Consider the following 16,423-nt stretch of genomic DNA (forward strand, 5'->3'; position numbering starts at 1 on the left):
AACAATGATGTAATTGTATACCAATGGATGCAGACAGAGGATTTGAAGGTAGGACGTTACCAGCTCATTGAAGGAGGGGCTGTCATTATTGCGGACCACCTTTGTCTTCCTCTTGGAGGTCTGCTGAGGATCTGGTCTCAGACGTGTGACCACATATGCATCAGGATTGGACCCATTTGCATGTTTCTATCAAAGTCAAAGAAAAAAGTACAATCGGAGCTCATTTGTGAGCTCACATTTTGGTTCCACAGAAAAAAAAACAACAACTCTTCTTTCTTCTTGTTAAACACGATAATAAGAATGAGGGAAACTCACAATGTTCTTGATGTGTTTGACCAACACCGAGAGTTTGTGGTCAGAGTGAGAGATGTACAGCTGGATCTGAGGACAGGCTCCTGCAACATGTCACTGCATCAGTACCAGAACATCAGAGAAGAACTATCAACTAATTGTGGCACAATTACCTGTTGCCAAAGTTTCATGTCCTTTCTTGGGGCCATCAAGAAACACGCTGCAAACATATTCATCCTGCACGATACACAACAAGGCATCTCAACATAAGAGTCTGTCATCAGACATCATTATGAGAAATAAACCAGTATGACCAAAGATAATACCTACTCCCTTGCACGGTCCTGCAAAAAGCTCTCTGAGATAATTATTCAGCTGAGACATCCTCTTGCCTGGGGTGAATGACATCTGATACCAGCTAGGAAACCTAAGGAGGGAGCAAAGGTGAGTACGCTATCAAGTCATTGTAATTATTGAAAAAAAATTATGACTACAAAAACCACAATGTGATGTAATCAGCGTGTTTTCTTCTTTTTTTTTTTTCCTTTTACTCACGGAGGCAACTTAGATTCAATAAAATATTTCTGCAGATGTTTATGGATCAGTTCAAACTGCCCAAATGTCTTCTCACTGGTCAGAAAACCATCATCAATAGTTATTTTCAGGTCGTAGAACTGCAGTTCAGACAAAACAAACAACAGATATTAGGATGCAAAATAATAAAAAGGAGAAATAGTTGAAACTGTGACTTGGTGACTGATGAAAGACAGGTCAACAGTATTAATTATCTATGTGTTAGCTGAAAGTTCTGCTCTTATAAAAATCCTTCATGTGAAAACCTGAATCTTTTATACACAATCTAAGTAACAGGGCAAATCTCTGAGCTCCACAGTGCCTCTAAATGTCTAAACCCGACATGAGGAAATCTCCTCTGATCAAAGAGCAGTGAAATGCCAGTGAACACCACTATCACACCACTGACTCTGGGGAGAGAAGCTTACACTTTCTAAATGCAGCACTGCTGCCTGGGAGGCCGTTAAGTGAACCTGCTGTCAGCTCAGGGTCTTTTATCTGCCCCCCTGACACAAAGCTCTGTGGCGCATCAGGCAAAATCTCTCTGTGACATTTTTGTAACTAAAGTGCACAATGAGGTCAATGTTTTCTGAATCATCCCAACACAGAGAGCAACATGCAGCCTCACCACATCTTTTCCCTTGACAGAGTAGCCCTGAATGACAGCTTCCTGGATGTTGGTGCTGGGGGCAGGGATGGTGTTTCGGGGGAGTGTCTCTTGTTTCTTCCCCTGAGCCATGGTATGTGTAAAGAAGTTAAACTTGACTGCAACACAGTCCATGCTCTCCTTGATTTTCCTAAATCAGGGTAAACACAAGCAGCAGATTAATACCAATGCAGAAATAAAATGCCAGTTATTTGTAAGGAGGACAGACTGTGTAATTGTGTGTACTTTGTAAAGTAGGAGGTGGCCTCTAGCTCTGTGTCATGAGGTCTGAGGTTGTTCTGGACATACTGCAGGTCATTATGGTCCTTCAGTTCTGGCATTCCTGCACGAAGCATCTGGAAATTCATGTCAGGAATCATAGATTTTTACATGATATTTCTCACAGTTTAGGGGATATTTGACTAATTTCTTACCAGCTCCAACAGGCTGAGGATCAGTGCAGAGCGCGCTCTGATTATGTTGTAAGCTTCACAGCAGAGCTCCACAAAGCGATGCAAGCGCTGAGGCTTCTTCCCCCCTCCTGTAATGAAGTGCTGCATCTCAGACGTAAAGATGAAGGGCGATCGGTCCCTATTATTAAATGGGAAAAAGTTCTTGTCAATTCAGGCTGTTGTCTCTGACTTTAACTTTCACATCCATCACATATTTAGCTTTCTTCTCAACTTGCCTTTTAAAACTTCCAAACTTCTGTGCATTGCCCATGATTTTCCCAAAGTCGATGTGAAACATGTGTCCACTGTGTTTCAACATGATGTTGTCATTGTGGCGGTCACAGATCCCCAGGATGAAGGTGGCCACACACCACCCTGCACATGAGTGGATGAAATTCATCACCGCCTGCACAGACAACAGAAGGAAGTCACAAAATGCAACGAAAACACAGAGCAGAAAATTGTAGGGTTGTGATTTAACCTTCTCATAATCCTCCTTAGTTTTGTTCAACATGTGGAACCATTTCTCCAGTGTGTCCTCTCGAAGTGTTCCACTCAGACCCCACTCCTGATGAATCTTTCCTAGGGTCACTGCTTCTGGCACCACCTCCACCAAGCCTGACAGCCATGAAGAATTAAGTATTCACAGAAAACATGAAAACATGAACAACTTTTTCACCCTTACCTTGATCTCTGCCTGTAGAGAGACACTTGTAGGTGATCATTTGCAGGTCCAGCCCCTCCTGGAGCCACACTGAGTCCATCACACGGACTATCTGAAGAACCAGCATGTCCTGACGCAGGTTATCTCCTGTCTAAAAAAAAAAAAGAGAGTTTGTGTGCTCAAAGTCGCCTAAACATGTAGATGCAAGTTGTTCTGAAGGTGTTTTTATTTAGATTTTCCTTCAAAACGAAGAAGCAGAAATACAGCACACATCAGTGAAAATTCCCATTATTACTCACCTTACAGATGACACTGATGTTTTTAGCCAAAGGGTCATTACAGATGAATGAGACTCCTAGAGGAGCAGCATTGGAGTTGTAGAACTTACAGGCCTGGAAGTAAATTAATCAGAATGAATAGACTAGTTAGCTCAAAGCGATGATGTGCAGGTTTATACTGTGTGCTCATATAATGTGTTACATATAATGTTCTTACATCCAGGTTTACTGCCTTCACACGGACTGCAGGATCTAGTGGTAGACAACAGCTGATCCCACCTTTGAAGAACTCATCAATCTTATTTTTTTCAGTGTTTAATACATTCTGCAGACACAGAAAGCATGTAAAGACCCAGTCTGTACCGAGTTGCAGGTTAACGAGAATTTCATTTAATGGCTACAGGAGACCTTTTTACTGACCTTACGTCGAGCTTTGTCAGCAGCGTGAACTTTTTCAGCCACCTGTACAAGCACATGCAACAGGCGAGTTTCGTGCTCCAGCTCCTGCCTCAGTGCCCGGCCACAGCAGTGGCGCAGGGCAGCTTGGACTTTATTGAACCAGCTCTGGTAGTAAGGGTCAGTAAGGGAATCCTCCAGCAGCCTGCCAGTGTATTAAATGTACATATATACATATAATGTATTTTAACATAGAGTTCTAAAAAACAGGGTTCTAAAAAAGCCTTCTTCTTATTAGAAAATGTCACAGGGGCATGAGGAAAGCACAGCCGTGCATACTGTTCAGCTTCTTGCAGAAAGGAGTAGTAATCACATATGAGTTGCTTCCAATATCCAGATAACTAGAACCACATGAATGAGTTCAGGAATATTTTTTCAGTTGAAGAAAACAATGTACTAAAGACTAAACTGTTGGGATGCTTGTGTATATGTGTAATAATGGTCAAATAGACAGGAAATAAAAAAGTGGTGGTAGGGTCCAGTGCATAAAACAACGACTTTGACAACAATGTACACTCACCAGTGTGATTTGAGACTCACCAGTAAAGCTGCTGTGCAATTCGTATGCTCTTCAGAGATCTCTCCAGCAGCAGCATCACCAGAGGTCCATCCAGTTTCCGCTCACCCTTCAGAGCCTGCAGAACAGAGGCATCGTTCAAAAACTGCTAAAAGATCCACCTGCTCTTAAACTCAAACTCTGATTACTCTAAAACATCCTTTATCTTATGGGAAGAGTTACAGACGTGTGTTAGTTTACTTACCTGGACCAGCTGTGGAAGAAACACCTCTAGCTCTCCATCAGGAATCTGTTCAAAGTACTGAACTGCAGCCTTTCGAACAGTCTGATCAGGAAAACTGGAAAAGATGTTTTGAGGAAACAAATAAGACGGAGTGAAACTGCAACCACATGTCAAAATACCCATTCTGCAATAAAGACCTGTGTGTATACAGACATAACACACACGCTTAATTTCAACTCAACAAATTGCACTTGAGTGATTAACCAATTCAAACCTGAAACAAAATATGTTTTAACACTTAAGGCTGAATGTGATGTGAGGCATCAGCATTTGCAACATTTAGAAATATTGATAGGGATACGTGCATCAGCAGGTTTCTTGTCTCTCTTTTTCACACACACACACACACTCTATACATCATAGTGTAGGTTTGTCTACTTATCAGTCTTTTTACAGCCCCTCCCTTCCACTCATACAGGTCTTATAGGAGCTCATTATACCAACCAGTTGCACAGCAGCTGCGTCTTTCAGACATTTTCCATCATGGCTGCTCCCATCATTCTTGTCTTAGCCAATAAATACTGTATATCTGAGTGGGCAGTAGCTACTTTGGCTTCCAACAAAATTTCTTCAGAAATATTTTAGTTTCTACTTTCTTCATGCCTCTAATGATAAAATTGCCATCAGAGACATTCTGCTGCCTTCAGGCCAAAGCTGCTATAGGCTGAGCACGGCTGACATCTGCTATACCATTTGCCACTTCTTTATGTTTAGGTTGAGTTTACATGTTGACGTTTGTGGTTTTGCTACCTTTATATTTCCAGCCTGATAGTCAGAATGTGTTGAAATATAGTGTTTTCCATTACCCTGTAACAAAATGTAAATATCTTCTAGTAACTATGACTGTAATTAAATAAAAACACATTAGATAATAACAATAAGAATAATAAAAATTGCATGAGGACTTTGCGTCCCTCAGGCTGGAGATATAGAACCACAATTCTTAAAACTAACAGATTAAAAAAACTCCTCTGCTCCCCGTGCAAAAGCATTTTTAAATAGCTACAGGTGATCTTATTTCTTATTTATTTTTTAGGATTTTCCTTTAGCTAATGTGGTATTTATAATTAGTCAAGGATCATTTTGGGTATGTTTTTTTATTTAATTTTAGTGGCTTTTATTTCTTTAGTGGTTTCCCATGGTGATTTTATCAGATCGTTCTGTTTGGTGGATGTAAGTGGATTTACTGTTGGATGTTGTAAAGTCTTGAGGACCTGTCTGCAGACAAAGCTTCTCTTTGAGGACAATAAAATTACTTGAAGACTAAGAAAACAGGCCTTTCTCCTTGTTTCATATGTTTATATTGATCTATGCAGCTTTACACCATGACTATGTCACCATGTGAACTCAGCTCCACTTACCTGTCGGTGAGGATGAAGAGGGCCTCTTCAGGCAGGTGGATGAGCCAGTTGTCTAGAACAGTATAGATTTCTGTCAGGTCTTCAGGCTGCCACTGGGGGACTCCACCGAGCACCAGGTGGAGGAAAGTGTTCCCTTTGTCACTGAAGTAACGTTTAGTCCACAGGAAAGCCCTCTCATTTTTTGTCAGACTGGTGAAAGAGAGACCTTTTTAAAACTTTTTTAGTAAATAACCATTATTGCAGTTGGTGTTTCATGTAAAAACTTTACTCACAAACAGAGACAATGCTTCTTAGAAACATCTATCATTTTCTTTTGTACGTCCTCACACGGCTGATTGAAGAGCATCGATCCGGGAAGAGCGATGGGCCTCTGATACACCCACTCAAAGTCGTTTGGAAACTCAAGCTAGGGTAAGAGAGGAAGTAGGGTGTATGTTTGTTCACATGTTTATAGCACTTGGTCTATATGTAGCAGAGATGTTTCATACCGACCTGCAGTATAACCCCCATAGCCTGACTGTGGCTGTCAAAGAGGGCAGGGGAGGGAGGAGAGGGCAGCTCAGGTAGAGAGGACATACTGAGCAGGACGGTTCCTTTTACAAGACTCCTAAACAGACAGTATATACAACAAATGTCACTCATTTTTACATGAATAAATATCTGAAACTGTTACTTGAACAACTCTTTAGACAATTAATTATTTATCTTATCCTGATTTGCAGGCATGTTGGAGATCTCTACTCATTTTTTATGTGGAGTCTTAGTGGTTCAAACAGGCACGGAAGTTGTTATAAATACATGTTTTTTTTAAATGAGTCCAAAAGTGTACAAAAACAAAAATGTGTGGAATCTACCTGTCGCTGTATAAAGGAAGTACAGCCCAGCTTAAAAGCTCTAGGGTTTTTCCTCGCTTTGAGCCTTTGAGGTAAAATGTCAGCATGCACTCATACGGCAGCTGGTTTACTGGAACAGGGAACACCATCCTGAAAATTGCAAACACACATAAAGGTCTGAATGTTACTTTGTCTCTGCTGCTTCATACCATATTTTATCACTTAAATTTTTGCTCCAAATGTTTCAAAGTTTGTGGACAAACATGTAGATTTAAAGCAGTGATATCTGCCTGCATCAAATGATTATTTAGAGCAGAGGACACATTTAGTTTCTCTTTAATTCAGTCTCTTATATGAACAAGGAAGGAAGAAGTAGGACGTCAGAAGATATACATTTACTGTAAAGAACACTCTCTTACATGCGGTTACACTGAATCTTGTTTCCATGTGACAAGGCAGTGCTGATATTCTCAGAAATGCCAGTGTCACAGATCTTTGTTTCTCCATATGACAAGTCACAGTGGACCGAAAAACTCTCATAACTACAAGAATGCAGAAAGAGAGAGCAAAACATATATCATTTCTATATGATCAGCATTTGTTTTTGCATGCACAGGTGAGTGTCTATATGTGTGTGCATGAACTCAAAAGAAAGTGTTTCATTTTAAACGTTTACATACATGGTCAACCAGGTGGGCTGTAGCTTGTAGAAAGCTGCAATATTAAATTGCAAGATTTCACGGTTGTCTTCAACCTCCTGGGCTTGAGGGCGCTCGATTATTCTTTGGCTTCTGAAGTCTGTCAGGAAGTTGTCAAAATACATCTGCAGCACTTTCTGCAGCGCTCCATGGAGTATCACCATGGCTGCAATACACACGCAGAACAGACAATCAAAGTGCCTCTCTAATCACTAAATATCTGTAAAAGCAAACCTCTAAAACTCACTGTGACTGCAGGATAACCCAAAAATCTTATAGATTTAGATAGTGAAATTAACATGCTGTGATATTAAAACTGTCAAAAATTGAAAGTGAAAAATGTCTCCTTGATCAGGCCACTGGAGCTGACCAATCAGAGCACACCAAGCTTCCGTGGGCGGGACGAAGCCTCCCTAACTTCTCTAGTTGCAGGAAATGTGTAAATATTTAGGTGAATACAACACTTGGCTTGTCTTTTCTTGGAGACTCCAGGTTATGGTTAGTAATTTCTTTAAAGTGACACAACTTAATCACACAGAAACATGCAGCAGTGTTGTTATACATACTTACCAGCTTCACAATTAAACATTTCATCACAACTCTGTAAAATAAACACAAACATGCTACTTGTATTATTGAGCACATGACAGTATATTTTTTATTCATTCTATTTTTAGTAATTAAACAGATTACTACATAAATATGGTAAACTGCTAGTAAATATAGCTGAATTCAACAGTGATACGGTGACAAAAAAACCCCCAAAAAACAAAGTTGGATGTGTTATGATACCAAAGCTGCAGGGTTGATTCTGTTTAGGCTGCCAATGGCATCGTCTAAGTCTTGACACGAGAGCTCGAACAGAAGATTGCTGATGGTGCGAACCCTGCTCACGATCTCTTTAATATTCATCCCAGACTGCAGACATGAGGACAAATCATAATGGGAGGCATTATAAGTCTAATAAGTGATGGGAAATATCAGAAAACCAGTCTAAAATACTGATGTGGTGAGAAACCAATTTAAAATCTTAAACGTCATGAACCAAGACTATAAATTTATCGCTGATCCTTTTATGTCCACTCACCTTGTTATTCATGAGCACCATTACCTCTCTGTTGTAGCTGTTGAGCACATCTTGCAGGCTCAGCCTGTCAGAGGAGAAGAAGTTAAACACACAGACAACAGCATCAACAGTTTTCTACTAACACTGAAATGTTGTCACTATTCCACAATGATGGATAAAATGCACCTGATGGGAACCACCAGAAAAGGTTTTTGTGTTTGAGGCGTAAAACTGGGCTGGTAGAGGAACACAGGCAGTGTATAAATATAATTTTATTTAAATCAGTATAAAGATATGTACTTACTTCGGGAATATGGAGGAGAATTAGTCATCATAAGCTGATGATTGGTGCTCAACATATAATAATAAAAGCTGAATATTTCTATTGAGATTATTGTTATCACATGATTACTGGTATTGTTCCTCCTCCTCCTACTACTATTAGTATTACTTCTACTACTACTTTACAGCCCTTTTATAATATCACGTGTTGTTTAGGAAGGAATTAAGTGGTATTAGTCTATTGTTACTATTGTTATTGTTAATATTAATACTGCATAACTCCACCATTGCAATTAATTGCTGTAAGCTTATAGATTATGTAAACACCATCCATGTTGTCATTATTACTGGTATTGTTGTTAGAACAATGATTATTACTATATAGCTCCATTACAAACATGTATTCTTCCAGGAGATATTGATTTATATACTGAGTATTGTTATTATCACCCATGTTTTCTTATAAGATGATGTAATGAGTAGTGGTTGTTATCAAAAATGAATGTGACTCTGGTATAATGACTGAAAAAGTTACTGGAGTGGGATTAAATAAATTTATGCCACCCAATCCTTTTGAACTTTGGTGTTTTTTTTTCTCAGGGGGTATTTTCTTTTTGTTTTTATATTTTGTCGTTATGTTCAAATCAACTTTTTCAGTCAATCTTATCAATTGATCAATGACTTGCCAACTTACCTGCAAGTGTTGTAAATGCCAACTGGACGCAGGTATTGATATAGATGACATACAGTTCTGTCGTCCTCGGCCTTAAAACACAGATCAAAATATTGGATGAATTTTAGCTGTTTTCCATTAATACACGAGGATGAACATATAGCAAATATAAAGCATTATAGCAAATGCAAAGCATATCAAACCAACAAATTACAGTGAAATCTGATTTTCTGTTTCGTATTTGGCCACATTAAGTTAGTGTTTAATCTGATTCTTTCTTGCTGTTAATCGCCAGCAGCCATGATGTTGTGTGTAAACAGAGCAAAGTCAAAACCCAGGGGTGGAGGGTTTTACAGCCAGGTGCCAAACACAGGAGCATTTTGACACTGAAGATAAGGCAAACCCTGTCTGGCAAATATTCCGTACTATAAAAGGGATCAGAGAAGGAAGTTGAACTCCGTACCTCTCTGGCCAGATGACGTCTGAGGGTGTTCACGCGGAGCAGACGAAGGTTCATCACCACTTTCAATTTGCTGTAGATTTGAACCGTCTCGTGCACGCCAAGCAGTTCATCGCTGCACAGACACAGAGGAGTGTAAAGGTACACAAATTCAACAGCTTAACACAAACAAAGCCACACTGGATTTCTAGATTAGTGACATGAAAAAAAACGGTGGCAGACTCACTTTCTGAGATATTCTTCTGAGTCACAAAGTTTTAAAACATAATCCCCACTTGTGTCATGAGCGAGGTCGAGCAGCTGGAGGATTTCATCTATCAGACTCTTCACCTTCTTGTTCACTGAACAAAAAAGAGTTCAGAGTCACCACGCTTTTGCCAACAAGAGTTTTGAAACATACTTTAATTTACAATGAAAACAATGGATCAAAGGGTGTATTACTAACAGCAAACTCCACCACTGAACTGTGGAGCAACTTTCTGTTTCCACATTACTAAAGAGTCCATATATTCTTTAAGCCAGTGGTCTGAACAGATGCAATCATTAGTTTGCATGTTCTCGTTAACTAAAACTGTCCATTTCCTTTCCATAAAAATGCATGTAATGAATTACTTTGTTGGAGTTTGGGTCATTGACTCCTCATCTAGCCTCACCAGTTCATGTCATTTAAAAACTAAAAAATAGACACAAATGTTTGATAATGTTCCCTCAGAGTTTCTCTCACCAACCCCTCATTTTTCACAGGACTGGGATAAAATTGGTACTAAACATTAAAAGCAAATTATAAGTTATTATTTTCAAAGAAATCATGAGGTGAGAGGTTTAGGTTAGATGGGATGTGACATGAGGGCTAAGTAAGCACATCTGAATCTTACCTGAGGTGGGGATGGGAAGCTGGTGGTTGTCTGTTTCCGTGGACAGACTGATTTCCACCTCCGCCTGTTGCAGCAGGGCAGGGTGGATTTGTATGACACGTCCCCAGACAATGCCAGGGTTATGAACACTGTCTGCGTGCTTGTACTGTGACATCAGCCTGTCAGAGACAGGAAAGAAAAGCAGGTAGACAATGTCAACAATGTGAAAGAAAGTATGATGAACATGCAACTGTTATTTTAAGTTAAACCCTCATTCATTTACCATATAGGGCATTTTATATATGTTTCATTCATGTGCCAGCAACTTAACTCTTTAATGTTCGTCTCACCTTAATGTTGCAGCTGAAAAAGAAGACAGTGTCTTGGTGCTGCCCTCTGGAGAGTCTATAAGTTGGATGGCCCATGGGTCCTAAAGGTGGGGAAATAAATGATTAATTGGACAGTTTATGGTTTTCCCTTTATAAATAATAATAATAAAAAAAAAAATATATATATATAGTCCTTACTGAGGGAAAATGAGTCAGGATACTCACTTGATTTTCTACCTGCGTCTTGGAACGAGAAAATTTATGAACAGGCTCAACTGGATCGCAGGAAAACTGCTTTTTGCTCATGTTCAGGGGTAGCCCTGTCCTTGGGGGAAGAGGAGGAGGTACACGGTTTGAGTTAGTGGGCAAACTAGGAAGCCTGTATCTGAGTGGAAGTGGTGGAAGACCGCTGGTGCTCTGATGGATAGCATTTCCAGTTTCTTCAACTTTTGGTTGGGGTTCAGTTGGGGATAAGAGCCCAGCCAAGGTTGTTTCATACAAAGCTCCTTCATTTTCAGGAAGGATTTCATAGTAAAGTGGTGGCTCCTGTGAAGTGTCTCTCAGAGGCATTGGGATGTCAGTGACACTTGCATCCTGTCTCTGGATTGGTCCTTTTCTTCTTTCAGGAGGATCCATTAGATTTTAGAGATTTGTACTTTCCTTTCTGGCTGCACTCTGCAGATCCTCACTTCATAGCAGGACAAAATGAAGAGCTGTGAGATGGTAAAATAAGAAGAAATTAAGACAAAAGTTTGATTTAGGCACATATTGCAGGCAAGACAAGAAAGGGCTTTGGTAAGTGGAGTTCAGCTGAACCTGAGGGTTTATGTTGGTCTAATTATTAACAAGTTTTCAAACCTTAACAGGAAGTCTACCGGAGCGCGCCACTGAGTTGAGGTCTTTCACAGATTATTTCTGTGAGATACAACAGACACGTTCAATCTATCATCTACTATCATCTATCAGTAAACATGTAACTTGAATCTCTGCTCTTACCTGTTCTGAAACTGCACAAACTGGAAATATAACTGAGACTAGTCAAAACAATTGTAATAAACTGAGAAGATCTAAAAGTGGATCTCACATTTATATCACAGCTTGAATAGGCGCACTTCTCTATTTAACATCAGTTTTCCTAAAAATCTGTTTTTTTTACACCATAATGAGGATTTGTCTCAAAGGCTTACCATCAAATTTCAGCAAACTTGAGTCCCATCCTGTGTCGAGGTGAATTCTTTACTGAGGCCATGCAGAGCAAGTTAGACCTGTACTGTCAAACTTCTGGAAAGGTTTCCCTCTGTTTCCTCAACCCTCCCACAGTCCCTCCCACTTCTCCCAATCCTGCAGCTGACAACAGCCTTCCCTCTGCTGGAAAAAACTGAACATTACATCCATTTACTAAACCTGCTTCACTCTGGAGACGAACATGTTTGCTTTATATTAAACAAAGAGTTACTACAGCTCACAGAGAATAATGTGAAGCTGCTGCTGAAGATTGTAAAGAAGTATTTTGTTTCTTAACTCAGTTTTTGAAAAAAAAAACAAACAAATAAACAAACAAAACAACTATTTTTAACTTCAGTGCTTTCAGCTTTTACACAGGACTGTGCAGGTGAATTAAATTTCTGGGCAGTTCAACCACAGACAGACAACAGAAATCCACTCCTCACTCAGGAATGCCATGCAGCAGGTTGAGCTATGAGAGTTTTGTTTCTGTTAGTCTGGCTCAAGGGACAGTGAAATGCATGTCCACGCTCTCTGCAGTTTAACACCCAAGGTACGTTTGTATTTCTTTTTATCCGGGGAATGTGAGAGGGCACCCTGTCCGGTCACCTAGATCTTTGTTAGTTCTTTTGCACCACATTAAAGACATCTATGTGGACTCTCAGATTAAACATCTGATGGTAAATTAGGTTCTGCTTGACTCTTTGTAGCTGCACCTATGTCCTGGGGTTAAGAAAACTCTTTCAGCAAGGAGGACAGCGACAGCTCTCCACTGAATGTGTCACACAGGCGTCAGGTTAGGGGCACACACCATATGCTTCAAGTAAAAGAAGACTGAGCACAATGGAAATGAATTTAAACCACACAACTCCATATACATCACCACCAAACAACAAGCCTGGATTTCCAGGTTACTATGCCCTCATCCCGTTTGTTCTCTTGACACTAACTGGTCTGATAGTTGCAGCGGTAAGAATCCACTTTTCATCTTTTGTAAACTTTAACTGCACACTGATTTTGGCATTAAAGGTTTTACATCATTTTTATATTTCAGGTATTTTATATTAGAAGAAGATCAAGGTATGGTGGTCTTTCTCATTTTCTGGTTTAAACGCCATCTTTTATAACTGTCTCAATTTGATTTCCTTTTATTTTCTTCCTTTTTCAGGTTAGATGAGCTGCGTCACCGACTGATTCCTCTTTACAGCTACGACCCTGCAGAGGTTGAGGAAGAGTGGGGGGACACAGACAGGGTGGAAGATGAGGCAGAGCTGACTGTAAGCAAAGCACATAAACTCTAATGACTCAGATAGTGGGGAATATAATGAGCACATCTAATGCAGTCCAATACAACAGAAAAACTAAAAATCTGCTGCACAGAATAATTTATGTATAATTTGATTTTCTTTACAGGAACCTTTGTACAAGAAGACTCAGCTCTCCATTACCTCTGGCAAAAGAAAATGAGCTGGAAATCAAGAATAAAGAGTAATTATGTAATGACATATTATTGCACAGCACAGGTTTAAATTAAGACTGTTTAGTGATGTTTAAAAACACTTTTGTGTGCGTTTCAGACACTAGATGGCACTGCAGTAATGTGTTTGGCCTCAACAAAGAAGTTCTTTATTTACACCCACAGAATGATTTCAAGGAGCTGCCAACATGTAATTTTTAAGCAATAAATGTGAAGATAAAATCTAGTTTTAAAGCTGTTTTTTTTTCTTTTTTTTGTTTTTTTATTTTTGTGCATTTATCTAATTATGCATACAACTGCTTTAAAAACACACCTGTATCTAATTAGTAATCAGTGGGTTTTGTGTGGATACATCCTCACATCTTTGGAGGGAAGATGGCATCACAAAGAGAGACCAGGTGAACAACACACACAGAAAGCCAAAAACCCAAATGATTTTTAAAGTCTATTTCATTCCTCTTTAACTGTCTGTGTGGATTTACATTAGTGTGGACATCCATCTGTCGGGGCCACGCTGGTTCCGCCTGACCTCCATCCTTCTGGTCTCTGCTCTGGTCCTCCCAACTCTATCTCTGCAGAGCTTGCTGTGTTACTTCTGTCCATTGCAGGACAAAAGCGTCTCCTGCTCAAATAGTACCAGCCAGTGTCTACCTAACCAGCACTGCTCCAGCTCCAGAGGCTACTACGGCTCCGTTCACATGCTGTCTGCTCAGGGCTGCGTGGATGCTGACCTCTGTGACTCTCATGAAATTATCTCTTTTCGAGGAGTTGAATACAACGTCAGTCGTGCTTGCTGCTGCAAAGACAAATGTAACACTGCCCCAAAACCTGACAGCATTTGGAAGAAGCTACTAGGAATGATCAAGGCAAAAATGGATAACACCACTAATATTGTAGTAGAGGAGGCTTCAGATTCTTGTGCAAACTACACGTTAACAGCTGCATTTCCTACCATAAAAACATAGGAGTATTTATAGTTGTAAAGATTTGAGGGAGTCCTGTTAACCAGGGGGACTTACTGTTCCTAAATCTCTTAAAGGTGACTAACATTTAGTCAAATGTTTGTACTTAATTTTATTGTTGAATTAATACGTAGCTGTGAGTGAACAAATGCATCATAAAATCATCTGATTATTTATATGTTCCTGAAATAAGAGGGTGAGCTGGTCAATCATCCTCCTGGTATACTGAAGCATTATTTCTGTACAGATGAATGTCAGAATAAAAGCAACACAATTAATCTCACACTTGAAGTTGCTGTGTTTTACGAGCAGGTGTGCTGGAAGGCGTGGCCTGTTTAAAAAAATATCTTGAGTCAATGAGACTAGAGTTCATCAGGAGAAGCTGAAAAGAAACATTTTCAGATTTTGACTGAGTGGATTTTAAAATCTCTAACATGAACAGGTAAGTGCACACAAAAGTGAATTCACTTGTGCTCTCTAATTTCACAAACTTAAACATTTTGATCGGACAATCAGTAAAAATGACCAACACCTGGGCAAGAGATCCAGAAGCAAAGCTTGAAGTTTTCTTAGTTTATGATGAGGAAAAACTTGCCAAAGTGAACATGTTAGCCACAGGAAGAGCTGCAGAGCTAATGAGAACCATTTAAAGTTTAGGATTTTTGAAGATCATCGGCATGTCTGAAACGGGACGTGAGCTTTATTTTGCAAGTATCACAGATATGCAGCAATCCAGGCAGGTTAAATGTGAAAATGAGCTGTATATTGAGAGCAGGAATCTAAATGCAAATGTTATGGGTGTAGGGGTACAGAAGGGCTACTTTACCATGATCTCAGCAGACAACTGCAATAAGAACCCAAACACCAAATGAGCTGTGACGTGTTTGCAGTAGTGAAACTAACACAGGTTAACTTTGCCAAACATGTTGTTTAATGGAAACCATTTTAGCATGATTTTTAAACTAACATCTCAATATCAAAGCTGGTTTGAAAATAATTTAGCCCACCAAAGTGAAATTTGTCACAAGCCACTGTTACTCTCGGATCTTCATCTTCAATATTATGTGGATACCATATTGCAGCTGCAACAAATTGCGGGACAGAACCGTTTTCTTTCTCAGAGGATGACCCTGTGATCCTCATCCTTCAGGAGATAATAAAAGCCCTGAACCTGAACTCTCAAATTGGAAAATTCAATTAGCTTTTTTTTCTTTTTTATCTGGAATCTCCCTTAAACTAAAAATACCCTGAAAGTTTTTTCCTTTAGTTTTTTTTTTTTTTTTTTACTTAAGACATTAACTCAAACTAAGTGATTTTTAAACTAAATCTTCCAACTTCCACTAAGTGACCGTGGTGTATTTTTTAACTTTTTTAATCTTGCAGGCTGAACATGTTGCAGCTCCTGCGTGTTTCTGCGTTGTGCTTCTACCTTCTCCCTTCTCTGCTCTGTGAAAACTTGCTTTGCTACTACAGCCCTATACTGGAAAACAACAGGAAGTTTGAACTTATTGTGACAGAGTGTCCTCCTGATGAGGTGTGCTTCAAGGCAGCAGGTCACTACGGCAACTACACTGCACTGTCCGCCAGGGGCTGCATGACGGAAGAGGGCTGCAGTCGGGTGCACAGCATCCGCATCAAAGGGACGGTCTACACGATGAGCTACAGATGCTGTGACCGGTGGTACTGTAACTCGTGTGTCACGGTGAAGCCTCTGTACGCCGCTTTGACACTTGTTGCTGTGATGGCCTGCAGCTTGTAAATGGAAATGCAGCCTCAGCCTTGATCAAGGCTGAGGGCCTGTGAAGGTGTGAATGTCCAGTCTGAAAATACTGAGATGTACACCAAAATGATGGCTGAGAATGCTTTTTTATATTAATTTATCTTTAGAAATGTATTTATGTTTTTACTCTAAGAGCTGTAAATAAATGTTTAAGTATTTGTATGTTGGTATTTTTTAACACTGATGCATACACACACCAGACAAGCTTAGTCATATCTGCTCTTTTTCTTAGCCAAAATGTTCTCCATCAAAATTCATGTTGCT

General features: G+C 39.7%; 4 protein-coding genes across 6 annotated transcripts in view; 3 read left to right on the forward strand and 1 right to left on the reverse strand.

Moving 5' to 3' along the window:
* Positions 1-12,014, reverse strand: part of pik3c2g (phosphatidylinositol-4-phosphate 3-kinase catalytic subunit type 2 gamma) — a 15,018-nt gene extending 3,004 nt beyond the window's left edge. Inside the window, exons 1-33 of one of the 3 annotated variants that reach the window (XM_041996341.1) lie at positions 11,904-12,012; positions 11,575-11,631; positions 10,942-11,429; positions 10,738-10,817; positions 10,409-10,566; positions 9,760-9,874; positions 9,537-9,648; positions 9,095-9,165; positions 8,140-8,203; positions 7,845-7,970; positions 7,623-7,653; positions 7,035-7,218; positions 6,774-6,896; positions 6,376-6,504; positions 6,014-6,128; positions 5,794-5,927; positions 5,522-5,710; positions 4,122-4,215; positions 3,901-3,995; positions 3,325-3,505; positions 3,122-3,229; positions 2,926-3,018; positions 2,648-2,777; positions 2,444-2,580; positions 2,199-2,368; positions 1,945-2,101; positions 1,757-1,866; positions 1,493-1,661; positions 847-965; positions 622-718; positions 465-528; positions 316-395; positions 61-186 (exon numbers count right to left, since the gene is read on the reverse strand). In XM_041996341.1, coding sequence (XP_041852275.1) covers positions 61-186; positions 316-395; positions 465-528; positions 622-718; positions 847-965; positions 1,493-1,661; positions 1,757-1,866; positions 1,945-2,101; positions 2,199-2,368; positions 2,444-2,580; positions 2,648-2,777; positions 2,926-3,018; positions 3,122-3,229; positions 3,325-3,505; positions 3,901-3,995; positions 4,122-4,215; positions 5,522-5,710; positions 5,794-5,927; positions 6,014-6,128; positions 6,376-6,504; positions 6,774-6,896; positions 7,035-7,218; positions 7,623-7,653; positions 7,845-7,970; positions 8,140-8,203; positions 9,095-9,165; positions 9,537-9,648; positions 9,760-9,874; positions 10,409-10,566; positions 10,738-10,817; positions 10,942-11,352 — 3,972 coding nt within the window. In that variant the 5' untranslated portion in view covers positions 11,353-11,429; positions 11,575-11,631; positions 11,904-12,012. Of the gene's footprint in view, positions 1-60; positions 187-315; positions 396-464; positions 529-617; positions 719-846; positions 966-1,492; positions 1,662-1,756; positions 1,867-1,944; positions 2,102-2,198; positions 2,369-2,443; positions 2,581-2,647; positions 2,778-2,925; positions 3,019-3,121; positions 3,230-3,324; positions 3,506-3,900; positions 3,996-4,121; positions 4,216-5,521; positions 5,711-5,793; positions 5,928-6,013; positions 6,129-6,375; positions 6,505-6,773; positions 6,897-7,034; positions 7,219-7,622; positions 7,654-7,844; positions 7,971-8,139; positions 8,204-9,094; positions 9,166-9,536; positions 9,649-9,759; positions 9,875-10,408; positions 10,567-10,737; positions 10,818-10,941; positions 11,430-11,574; positions 11,632-11,903 lie in introns of those variants that run through there. The other 2 variants (XM_041996340.1, XR_006011795.1) reach the window with 2 other exon arrangements.
* A 345-nt stretch (positions 12,015-12,359) lies between these two features.
* Positions 12,360-13,643, forward strand: LOC121647158 (small integral membrane protein 29-like). The gene is made up of 5 exons (XM_041996346.1): positions 12,360-12,493; positions 12,651-12,909; positions 12,995-13,020; positions 13,109-13,217; positions 13,354-13,643. Exons 2-5 carry the CDS (start codon positions 12,784-12,786, stop codon positions 13,405-13,407), a joined length of 315 nt encoding a protein of 104 aa, XP_041852280.1. The 5' UTR covers positions 12,360-12,493; positions 12,651-12,783; the 3' UTR covers positions 13,408-13,643.
* Positions 13,644-13,686: 43 nt separating this feature from the next.
* Positions 13,687-14,662, forward strand: LOC121647155 (protein Bouncer-like). The gene is made up of 2 exons (XM_041996344.1): positions 13,687-13,815; positions 13,905-14,662. Exons 1-2 carry the CDS (start codon positions 13,793-13,795, stop codon positions 14,380-14,382), a joined length of 501 nt encoding a protein of 166 aa, XP_041852278.1. The 5' UTR covers positions 13,687-13,792; the 3' UTR covers positions 14,383-14,662.
* Positions 14,663-14,719: 57 nt separating this feature from the next.
* Positions 14,720-16,287, forward strand: bncr (bouncer). Its single transcript, XM_041996345.1, has 2 exons — positions 14,720-14,821; positions 15,763-16,287. Exons 1-2 carry the CDS (start codon positions 14,814-14,816, stop codon positions 16,136-16,138), a joined length of 384 nt encoding a protein of 127 aa, XP_041852279.1. The 5' UTR covers positions 14,720-14,813; the 3' UTR covers positions 16,139-16,287.
* Positions 16,288-16,423: the final 136 nt, after the last annotated feature.

Source organism: Melanotaenia boesemani, chromosome 10, assembly GCF_017639745.1.
Source record: "Melanotaenia boesemani isolate fMelBoe1 chromosome 10, fMelBoe1.pri, whole genome shotgun sequence".
In the NCBI taxonomy this organism is placed as follows: Eukaryota; Metazoa; Chordata; class Actinopteri; order Atheriniformes; family Melanotaeniidae; genus Melanotaenia; species Melanotaenia boesemani.